We start from the raw sequence: 11,999 nt of genomic DNA, 5'->3' as shown, positions 1-11,999 counted from the left end.
ATATTGGAAGATTTTCGGCTCCCCCTCGTGTTTAAAGCTCGCTTATAAAGCGACATTTGCAATGTTAAGACAATTGTTTTCTGACTTGTCAAGACTCTGTTAAACATCTCTTGAGATTTGTTGACTGTGATGCCACGCGCTTTGGTTCACCATAAAGTAGTCCAATAAGTATTGTAAAAAATTAATAGTCCGGATGGTTGTTCCTGAAGCGTAAGTGTGTCTCTCTGTCTGTGTCTGTCTGTGCATGTGGAGAGAGAGACTGTCCGCAAAACTAAACTTTGGTCAGTTGGCCGTAATATTTTGTGTCTCTTCTTTATTTTATCTTCTTTTATATAATAACAATTATTATTGTTGTTGTTACAACAAGTTGCAAATAAATTCAATTAATCACTGTCTGGGAATTCTAAAAGAAAGCAAACTCCTAAAGCAAATTAAATTTAAAACCTAAAATGAAACATGAAATCTATGCTCTAATAAATAAAATATAATGGTTTCAAATCGTTTACCTTCAGAAAAACTTTTGCAAGTAGATGTAGAGTCATATACAGAGATTGTGATCACGTACAATAATAGATATCTTGTTTGAATTAAAGCGTACAAATCTTTAGCCCGAGATACGACCTCATTAATTCAGCATATCCTTAGTCTATCGTTGAGGGCGTGCGTTATCGCTGATACTTGTCGAAAAGGCGATAGAATCATAGATAGAACAATGTTGATATCACAGCCAAATTTCATAACCGTTAAATTAAGTTTTGAACTTGTAAATTACACCAAACAGATATCTCTGCTCTTTAACAAAAAACAAAATGATAACTTTTTTCGAAAAAAATATTAAACAAAAATATGTACTGAGAACTACAATACTGAAAGGTTTAAAAGCAGTAAGATTTTTAAGGGATATCTTTAAAGTTATTGAACAGCATGGCAAATTATCATTCTAAACTTTGAAGGTAATTGTCCAATTATGAAATCCGTCAAAATACAAGTAACATCTTGACTCAGTATAAAATTATTCAGAAGTGTCCACCGCGCGTCAGACACTACATTGCTCTGAAGAAATTAAAGCTCAAAAGGGGGAGCCTTGCTGAAGTTTCAGCAAAATTAACATCAAAATATCAAAACACGGTATATTCATTGATCTACGCAGTTTTTCCAACACACCTGCTTCTCTTCGGTTTTATTCGGGTTTACAGCTGTCTTTGTCACAAGTACCTGAAATGTAGAAAAGAGAATAAGAAGTTCGCATGCTACATGATTGGTAGACAAACGATCCGTTGTTCGATCGAGGGCGGGGAGCGTAGAGAACGCCCTCAAACGACGGATCTTTCAGTCTTCGGTCGAGCAAACAGCGAAGACAGCTTTAAGGCCTGAGAAAATATGCTTGTATTCAGTAACCCGATCTACCAACAAAAAAAAACCGCGAACCCCTGATGTTTGTTTCGCATTTTCAAAAAAAATTGAGTAAATTTTCTAAAAATTTAGTATTTTAATGATTTTTTTTTTCTCCCTACTACCTGCCCTAATTTTCGGAGGCATGTTAACGAAAAAACACATTTTATATGGCCAAATTTTAAATATTCATGCCATGGATGTGACAAGAAAGTCGAAAAATTAATTTACAGTCTGCTTAAGGTAGAACGCAGCTCGAGGACAGACATGCGGACTCTCAAACGTTTACAATTCTCTTCTGATATACCACATGGGGGGTTCATTTTAAAGCTCTTGGTGAAAGAAAACTTTTCACCGGCTTAGTTTTTCGAAATTCGAAATTTTTTATTTTTCTCCATAGAGTTAACACAGGGATGGCGGCCATTTTGAATTTTAATATGGGTAAATCTTAGGTAATTTGTTTCTCTAGTACCAAAATTTGCACGGTGACCCCCTATTTTTATTTTTTATTTTGAAAGAGAATGATTGAAAAATTCATTAAGGAAAGTTAGAGCAAAAGTTTAAGTCTTTCACTTTCGAGGTGCATACTACCTTAAAAAGGTATTCAACTGGAAAGCACAAGATTCACATAAACCCTTTCACTGCACTATTTGTAGAGCCATGTCCGTACAGTCACTTGGGGGTTTTAATTTCAATAGGTCGTAGCACAATCTCACCCGTAATGATAGAATTGGCTTCCACATTAAGCAATTTACATCTAAAACTGTTCCTAGCTTTACTATTACGCAGTAATATTACAAAACTGTTCAAACATGAAATAAAATGAGGTATGGTCAATACCATGGCTGCTTTCATTTCAATAGCGTTGATCGCGATTTCAGGGTTGTTACTAAATATAGCTGCACGCGCGCGACTTTCGGACAAGTATGCCTGAATTCGGACAAATTTTGTCGTTGCATGCGCGGCTGTTGTTGCATCTTGTAGTCTGAGCCATCAATTCATACGAATAAGTTCAGCTTTTAGTTGTCATTGTAACATTAGCAGGTTTTATTGTCGTCAGTTATGTGGGAAATGCAGACAAATATTTATCTATGCATATTAACGAGAGAGAACAGTGACGTCATTTGCGATCAGTGCTATTTGAAAATTATAGGCGGGAAAATGCAACAATCAAGAGAAACGAAAGGTTTGAACGGAAATTGAATCCCATATCATTGTTCACAAGTCCATCCGGCCAGTCTCCCTACAAGGGATACATAATATTGCCCTTGAACTTTCAAAGGCAATAGTGGTATCAAAATCTTACATGCGTGAAATAGAGACTTGTCTCACGAGCATGCGTACTTTGCATTTTGACAAAATATTTGAAGGGATGCTTACCTTCGTCCAATTGTGGCTCTGGATTGGCTGACGTGTACACGATTTTCTCTGGCGCCCCCTCAGAGTATTTGATTGGAATTCTTGTTGCATCGTCAAGGAGTTTTTCCTTGACTTCAGCAGGCGTGAAGTCAGGATTGTTGCCCCAGATAATAGCTGCTACACCTATACATCAAAGGTGATATATAATTTTATTTGAATATGGATGATATGAAATCCTGCAGTTAAAATTAAAATTAAGGGCATGTCAAAATTGATTTTGAAGTTGGAACAACTCGGAAGACTTCCAATTATGGTGCAAACATACGACGTCATGAAACTTATCAGATAGTTTACACGCGGCGAATCATGACCAGTTTTATCTATTTTCTGTTCAAGAGAAAACGTTAACTCGCATCTGTAGTAACTACTCATCGCACCTGTAGTATGCCTTTGCACAAAGCTGGTAAAATAGAATTAAGGGTAAGTATATAGAAAGGTCCAACTCCCGTGACGAGTACGTTTAAAATAATCGAACTTATGTTAATAAGGTTTATAACAATAAACAATTTTAATATGCTTACAGAAATGTGAACATATCGATTCGGAAAATTCAAAAAAAAATTGTGGAATACTTTTTCCCCAAACATGACCATCCTAAATAGGGTTAATCTTTATTGACTTACCTGTAACATGAGGCACTGCCAGTGAGGTTCCAGCATGTTCTTTGATCTTTTTATCAGATCTGTGGGAGGCGCCTTTGATCTTACCGGCTGGTGCGAACACATCAACGCATGCGCCAAAGTTTGAAAAGATCGCCCTCTCGTCGATGATGTCGTCACGGAGACCTGCCACACAGATGTTCTGGGAAGATATTACACAAATGAAAGTATTAAATAAAACAGCGGAATCGTAGAAATTTTACTGGTGTCGATAATTAGCACAAGTGTTCCTGAAAAGAAAGAGTATAGTATAATACTTACTTCGGGTGAACGTGCTGGTGAAAGGTAGCAGGCGTTGCCTTGGTTATTGCCAGCTGGTGCAATTGTCAGATATCCATGTTTGAAAAGTTTTTTGACTGCCAGGTCAGTGACGTTGGATTTTGGACCGAGGAAGGGCATCTGCACCACTCCACCTTTTCCCTTTTCAGCTATGACATCAAATGCTTTGAAAATACAAGACAGTACGTAGACTTGTGGCAATTAAATCAAGACAGGGGGAAATGCTATAACATTTATGGTAAGGAGTAGTAAAGAAAATTCAAGAGTGAATGCACACGCCAATATACGCGACCGCCGTTTACAAGTATATTCTGTCGAGAAAAAAAACATATCAATAACATAATTGTGCAATATAAATATTATTGATAAAGTTGTTTTAGCATATCCTCAGGGCCGAAATTCCCTACCACTCTGTACTTATCATGGTGTAATGAGACGATACGTTATTAAAAACGGCGTACGGTTTTGTAGGACATAACCTGAACCCGTTCAGTGATATTTCAAGTATACCGGAACAGGAAGGAGGTTCGACACTGATGACGTGCAAAGGCGACTGATTTTGGACGGTCAAAAATATTTATATTTCATAATCATGATATTAATCAATTTCCGTGGCGCCTGAGACTCAAAAATACATACATACATACATACATACATACATACATACATACATACATACATACATACATACATAATTACATACATACATACATACATAAATACATACATACATACATACATAGGAACGAACGAACAAATTAATGAATGTGAATTACATACATTCAATAGAGAGAGAGACATAAAAACGCTTTGATTGTTGCATATCGTCTTACCTTTGATCAGGTGTCTTGTATATGCATATCCGCCACAGTTGAATACCCTGACTGCGCGCATAGTAACGTTTTTGGCAACTCCCCAAATCTTACCCCCAACAATGCTACATGTCTGTGTACCGTGGCCATGACAATCTTTTCCCTATCGGAAAAAAACACATGTGACGCTGATTTCAATGAGGTTGCCATTCACTCTTTCCAGCCAAACGAAGCTATGAATAAGATACAAGCACAGACAATATTGCCACACTTCTTGGCGTAATGCTGTTGTCAATAAATAGTTGAGGCATGGTTAGAGTAACCGTGCTTTGCTTAACGGCTTTATATATTTCGCACTTAAATTGCTTTTTCTGACTGTCATACTTCTGAAAGGAACTAAGGTTTGAATCAAATAAACATAAGGATATCTTACTTTTCCACCGAGTGCATCATAGAAGACTGAAGCCCTGCCTTCAAAGTCTGTGTGGGTGATTCTCACTCCCGTACCAACACAGTAGACATCTACTCCAGCACCGTCACCTGTGAACAAAAGTCAAAATACATGGTAGCAGTATACTACAAATACTTGTAGTAGTAGAAGTACTACAACTTGTGTTGGCTGCTATCACTACAAGAAGGACTTATGGGCAAAGTATTTTTCATGAATGTTACATGTGTTATATTGCTTTTTATGACAGTATGGCATTTAAAGCCCCATTATATCTTTCTTCATTTTGATTACCAAAATGTACCATCCAATCTGTATGGAGATATTTTGGATTCCCGGTACTAAGCCATGTTATATTTCAAAATGTTACCATTTCAATCTTTGATGATGGATTTGGTCGAGTAAATTTAGGCGGCGTACATGCATATTTGCGGCGACCATATTCGCGCTGTGACTCGGAAATTTGGTTGTTAAAATCTTAATTGTGTGTTCGTCGCCAATGTTTGAAAGGCGTTCTGTGGTCAAACTTTGGTAAGCACTCATATCATACATAAGTTGTGTTTGACGTCAAACCATCTCATCGGGAAGAAGTGTAAAAAGATACGACAAATGTGGGGATTAAAAAGAAATGCCACATAGAAGGAGGTGGGTCATCCGGGCAAATGGGTTTACAAGTTACAAAATTCGGTAGCCTAAATGCTAAGACACTAACTCTTGTGACAGGGCAATAACAAAAAAAACCATGGTCTATCTTCCGGCAGTTCACAGCTCAGAACCACAATAAATATTGTAGATTTCACCTATTTTGAAACTTGTCGAATCTGTTTCAATTTCCAGTTTCAGTTACTAAGGTTTTCAGAGTTCGATGGTTATAATACCAGTGTATGCTTCATGCCACCGTATGTGTCTCACTTAACAATTCGACATTGCGAGCCAACTTACCCTCCGGCAGGTATTTGTCGTCAGTTGGTAATTTCCTCTGGTCAATTCTGTCGAGATTCCACTGGACTTTTCTCATTTTTTCTCTGTCTAAATCGTCTAGAATTCTGTCAACCCAGTCGTCCTTGCTTAATTCAAGGCCCAATTGTCTTATCTCTTCGTCTGTCATTGTCCGCCTGCCGAAGTCGATTTTTTCGTCGTCATATTTGACCTTCTTCACCTTCTTGGCTTTCTTCTTCGTTTGTTTGTCTAGATCTTTTTCCGTAATCTGTTCTTCTTTTTCTTTTGATTTGTCGTCTTTCCTGCCTTTGTCTAGTTTTTCGACGTCTTCATCAGAGGCGTGTTCTAATTGGAAAATTTGGTCTTCTTCAACATACGACACTTCCTCCCATGTTCGCGTCTTTGGGGGGAGAGGGGGAGACAGAGACAGACACAGAGACAGAAAGACAGACAGACAGACAGAAAGACAGACAGACATAGACAGAGTTACACTGTGAAGTAATTTTTCAAAATGTTTGAAAATATACGATATTTTTCAAAGTGTACGATAATTCGGTTGTTTATATATATATATATATATATATAATATATATATATATATATATATATATATATATATATATATATATATATATATATATATAAGAAGCTAAAATCTGCTGCTTACTGTACAAAAGTGCAATCTTCCCAAGGCTAGAGTAAGTAAATTCCGACAAAAGCCGAATGGCTGTCGAAGAATAAGCGGATATACCCTTGATATCCGGACATCCGGAACACGTTTGCTGTCTTGTGCATGACAATTATGAATATATGAACGCCTTGTTTGCTGCAATATACGCAAAGGACGTCACTCGCGGTAATTTATTACATGGCTCGAGGTGGATGTAAATCAGTGCATTGATTTGAATAGGAACATCCGGGATGTTAGCGGGCCGGTTAACGATGTACTGACCGGTTTCCATGGTTACCCGGGCCAGTGAAGCCTTTCGATGTTTTCGACGTCAAAGTAGACGCTTAACGCTAGATGTAAAATATCCATGCGCGCACTGCTATTTGGACTTGCGTTAAAATCTGTTTGATGCTGGTCGATAATGGTAAAATTGTTTGAAAATGCCCTGCATGTAACTAAATGTTATATAGCATTGTGAAGAGGCATGTAATAAAAATATTATTGCCTGAATACATGGGTTTATGTGCCCTCGCAGCAGGAGACAATTTGCCCTCCTGGCGTCGGGCAAATTGTCACCTGCTCTCGGGCACCTAAACCCATGTATTCAGGCAATAGTATATAACCTTTGCCTGACACTCACCTCGTTGAGGACTCTCTCGACTGCCTCCATATGATAGCCTTTAATGACGTTATAGTAACTTGCCTCAGATGTACATTCCGTGTCAAGTTTTTTACAGAATTCGTTCATTCGGTCTACCATTTCGTCAACGACTTGAGACGAGTACCCTTCCTATAGAAGGAGAAAAGCAAGGTTATTTACTCGGGCGAAGAAACAAAGTACTCATATTGGATTGATGTATATACGACGGGATGGAACATTTATCTGTACATTCTCTGTTAACTTTTGGTAATCTCTGTCGTAAAAATACAGTATTGTATTGTCAGATGTTAAATAAATTACCATTACCACTAAGGTCATCCTCAGGAGCGAAATACTGACGAGAGTGCACGGGTGGTCAATGATGATGACCTCAGCAAAGACGATGAAACAAACAAGCTGATATCGGAGAAGAACGAGGAGGGTAGGATGATACTGTAATGATGATGACGAGGAGGAGGAGGAAGAGGAGGATGATGATGATGATGATGATGATGACGATCGTGATGGTGATGATAATGATGATTGCAGTGATGTCAATGTTGTTGACGACGACGAAGAAGATGCTGCTTCTGCTTTTGCTGATGTAGGAGGTGACGACAAGGACGACGATGATGATGTAGGCGGCGTCGTACTGTCGATACTAATAACGATATGTCACTGGTATCAGTAGTACTAGCAATGGCGATAGGAATAGAAAGCGATGATAGCGACTACGTAGGAGAAGGAAAAAGTCAAGAAGTATTGTTTGTTGTGGCGTCAACAGCATGGCAATAGTCATAGTCATGGTCTCACTGGAGATGATGATGACGATTAAAGGACTTTTAAATGTATGTTCTTACTAGTCTTGCTTACATTTGACTTCGTCTGTCGGATAGACATGATTATTAAGAAAATTAATATTGAATATCCTCTTGTCTCTTTTTGATCTAGAAAAATTGCGAACTTCGCATTTTTAATAACTTTTCAGCAACATGAAGCGACAAATTGATTGTCCATAAATTGAACTGGAATTATTTTAAACACCTTGCCTTCAATATGATAATGTAGTTAAAAGGTATGCGCATTCCCTGGCCGGCTTTCTTTATTGGAGCTAGGTCTTCTTCATGAATATCCTCTGTGCGCCAAGCGACAGCTTCCTGCTCAGGATCATAAGGCAATGTCAAGTGGCCTTTGTATCCTTGGCCATCAGCTTCAGGGGTGTCACCGGGGAAAGGATTGTCATCATCTTTTTTCTCCTCTTCGCAAAGAGTAAGGCTGCACAAAAGCAATGTAAACAGCGCCAACACTAAAACACGCTTCATGGTCGACACCTGAGAATTACAAAGGAGTCATTTTTTACGATCCACAAAATTAAAAGTGTAAGCTGTGACCTGAATTACACGGGGCTACATCCTAATTAGTGTTAATTGGAAGCACCTTTAAGGTAGAACACGCCTCGGGTACGCCTAGGCTATGCCAATAGATATCTGGTCTACCGCTTGTTTGGCTCATTTTGACGCAAGCTCTTAGAGTAAGAAAAGTTTTCGCCTTCTTTGTGTTTTGAAAATCGAAAATTTGATTTGTTTGCGTGCCCGTGAGTATGAATAATACCGTAAACATCGTGACTTTTCAGCTAAAATGTAAATTGTAATTTGTACAATTTGCACAAAGATCATAATCAATCACAAAATAAGATGGAAAACTTGTGGGTCAAGTTTAGACCTTTTTTTGAAAAATCTACGGATTTTCAAAATTTTTACAGCGCGCACCTCTCACCGACAAGTTCTGGGGCCCCGTTGTCGTTCGCCTGGGAAAGTTTCGTAAATTTTGACGGTTTTGGAGATGCATTGATAATATAATGGAAATAACAGACTCCGCGCTGACCATTAACGTTTATTTATGGGCAAGGGCGAGAGGAAAGCCAAAAATTAAGGGGCGAGGCTTGCCGACCCCGTTAATTTTTGGCTTTCCTCTCGCCCTTGCCCATAAATAAATGTTAATGGTCAGCGCGTTGACCTTTATTTCTATATTGATGAGACGGTTTATGCAAAAGTTTAAGTCTATCACTTTCGAGGCGCACATTACCTTTAGAACAGATGACAAGTCATTCATTATCAATAGAGAGTATTCAGCGGCCTAAAAAGCGCCGCCATCTTTTCAAACTAGGGAAATCAAGGGGCTACTTGTAGAAGCCTTTTCCTTTTCAGGTTCACCTGATGCTATATTAATAATAAATAAATTTTTAAATCTCTTGAAGAGACAATACCAGCGTGTTTTCTTAAGAGAGCTTTTATTTTATAAGCCATGATAGACTAGGATAATTTCCTCTGGTTGTAACTTGTACATCTCAATCTAATGCAGCACTATACGATACGCAATACGAGATTAGCGCGGTACACAGCATGCAATTAATAATAATTAAAGTACCTTTGGCCTCCTAAATTTCTTTGTTCGCCCTCTATCACGATTAGGGAAATGACTGCACTCTACATAAGATATGCTAAGCCTGGGGTGTAGATCAAACTCATGATATTTTAAGTCCTGATATTTGGGCAAAGATGTCGATCTGTGTACTGATTGTCACCACCTGTTGCATGTCAGGCGCCTTCCCACGGACGGGTAAGCCACTACTGCCACTACCTGCCGTGTTGTTATAATTTAACTACTGGAACAGTTCTTTGTCCAAGCAGTGAATGTTTAGTTGGGTCAACTTGCATCAGAAGTACACGGTAAAAGGTGAAACAATGGAATTGCAAAACCCCCCATACTGCATTCAACACCTTAGCTCAAAGCGGTGAGTGACCAATAAACCACACCCTGCGGCGAAATAATTACTCAATTTGACCATTCACGACATATCTGCGCGAACGTCCCGAGAATACCTCCGTCATATACTGGTCAAAATACACATCGCGATGTGGTCAGTGCTATACTCCTGATACTCGTTGTGTAGTTTATTGTCATTATATCAGAAGAGTATATTGGAATGCTGTCGCGAATCGGAATCGATATTGAATTATTTTTTTTTGGGGGGGGACCTGACCGAGATCTGGCTCGTTTCAGGTTTGCTATGTCGTCAATAAAGCGTTGTTATTTACACGTCTCGACCAATCAGATCGCTGTATCATGCTTCACCAATGTACTGGTATGATATCAACGCATTAGAGATAACTGATCTGCGGTATCAATGTGACCCGAAGATCCCTGAGGTCAACACGTGCGTTTCGAGGTCAACCACGACTCGCGAAGACCATATGGTAAATGCCGGGCGTAATGCGGCCGTTTATAAGAGAAGGACAAGAAACCTAATTGTGCCATGAAAATTTTACAGCCTTTGAAGTCATAAAATTGAAAAAAAACGCAGATACTCAAATATGGTAAAGTTTTAGCTTTTATCAAACTACACAGCACTGAATATCTTGCTTTCGGTAAAATGTACATGTCCACAAGACTTTTTCAGCCGCTTCTAAATTTTCATAATGATGTACGGAAACAGAGGACTCGCCTTTTCAACACTCCCTATACAAGTATTCTGAAGCATGAACTCTGCAGCGAGGATAAATGTAAGCTAATGAAAAAGTCAATATTACGATACTAGACCATAGAAAGTGAAACGATTAATTACTTAATTGGTCACTAACTCAATGTACTGTGAGTAAGACCTGTCCATTGGCTGCGTTATTTTCGGAAAACAGCGGCGTATGTCTACGTATTTGTTATTTTACAAACCTTCATTGAAAACCTACCAATGATGTCTTAAGTATTTTTGTCTACTGGGAGGACGTTTCCTCAAAGAGTGTGTCGACATTGGATTTACTCGAAACTTCCAAAGTGCTGATGTACGCTAATTTTACAACCACGAAATGTGTAATATTATGGTCTCAACATATAAATCTATCATCTAATTCGATCTTTTACAACTTAAACAATTTTACAACCCCAATTAAATTATTACTTACCTTTGTACGGGCAGTGCGGGCAGAGAAAGGACAAGCTGCTATGAATGGGAACACCGCTATACCGTTTTAAACCGTAAATTCCGATGTGGAGAATTGTAATTGGTGACGACATCTGACGTGTTGGTGTTCCTATTGGTCAACTTCTCAAAAGTCCACGACATTTTTCAGATATTAATCTAATAATTCACCGAGATAACATCAGATGATTTGTACAACAGTCTCTATCCATCCGGTTGCACGGCACAACATCTGTTCTCCGTACAAAACAAAGATCAGATAACATTCGACACGTGTGCTAAGATCCAGCCTGTATCTCAGACACAGGGTCGCACTATGTCCACTCAGGTAATGGTTAGGCCGCCAGACAAGCCGATCGGATTAAGTAAGTGTCCAATTATAATCGACGAAATCGCAAAACGGCGAAATGAAGAAATAAAGAAACTGAAAAAATTGCGAAATCAAAGTAAAATATGCTTGATGCGATGTCAATAACCAACGTTGTCACTTACAATATAAGTAGAACTTCAATATTATTGAACGCCATCTTGAATATAGAGCACCTTGCCGGGTAGAGATTTTATAACAAATTTCTGTTTAAACGAGACACTGGCTAGTTTCACACCTGCATGTCTCCCGACAAAGCCGTGTGCAAACTCACGTATTTGTGGATAATACCGGTGGAATTCTAGCTTTTCTTTAACTTGATGAAATGAATATTCATACATTGCTGTCTCCCAAAGGCTTCAAAATATTAAAATATTAGCCTTGCCAGAGATACTGTC

The 11,999-nt window shown here is 38.6% G+C and overlaps 1 protein-coding gene across 1 annotated transcript; it reads right to left on the bottom strand.

Annotated features, from left to right (window-relative positions):
• Window positions 1-298: 298 nt before the first annotated feature.
• Window positions 299-11,351, bottom strand: LOC139134001 (uncharacterized). The gene is made up of 10 exons (XM_070700834.1): window positions 11,218-11,351; window positions 8,308-8,589; window positions 7,259-7,408; window positions 5,952-6,348; window positions 4,995-5,101; window positions 4,583-4,724; window positions 3,732-3,913; window positions 3,435-3,612; window positions 2,773-2,934; window positions 299-1,215 (listed from the first exon to the last, which is right to left on the bottom strand). Exons 2-10 carry the CDS (start codon window positions 8,578-8,580, stop codon window positions 1,181-1,183), a joined length of 1,626 nt encoding a protein of 541 aa, XP_070556935.1. The 5' UTR covers window positions 8,581-8,589; window positions 11,218-11,351; the 3' UTR covers window positions 299-1,180.
• Window positions 11,352-11,999: the final 648 nt, after the last annotated feature.

This window comes from Ptychodera flava, chromosome 5 (assembly GCF_041260155.1).
Source record: "Ptychodera flava strain L36383 chromosome 5, AS_Pfla_20210202, whole genome shotgun sequence".
Lineage (NCBI taxonomy): Eukaryota > Metazoa > Hemichordata > Enteropneusta > Ptychoderidae > Ptychodera > Ptychodera flava.
Note: the sequence above shows the minus strand (reverse complement) of the source record. Positions and strands in the feature narration are given on the sequence as shown.

Bases quoted from the DNA above. Each gene is read 5' to 3' on its own strand.
- LOC139134001 (XM_070700834.1), bottom strand. From the start codon at position 8,580: ATGAAGCGTGTTTTAGTGTTGGCGCTGTTTACATTGCTTTTGTGCAGC. The intron at 5,102-5,951 runs GTAAGTTGGCTC...TTTTGTTCACAG, and splicing joins CGACAAATACCTGCCGGAGG to GTGACGGTGCTGGAGTAGAT. The intron at 1,216-2,772 runs GTAAGCATCCCT...TCTACATTTCAG, and splicing joins AGAGCCACAATTGGACGAAG to GTACTTGTGACAAAGACAGC.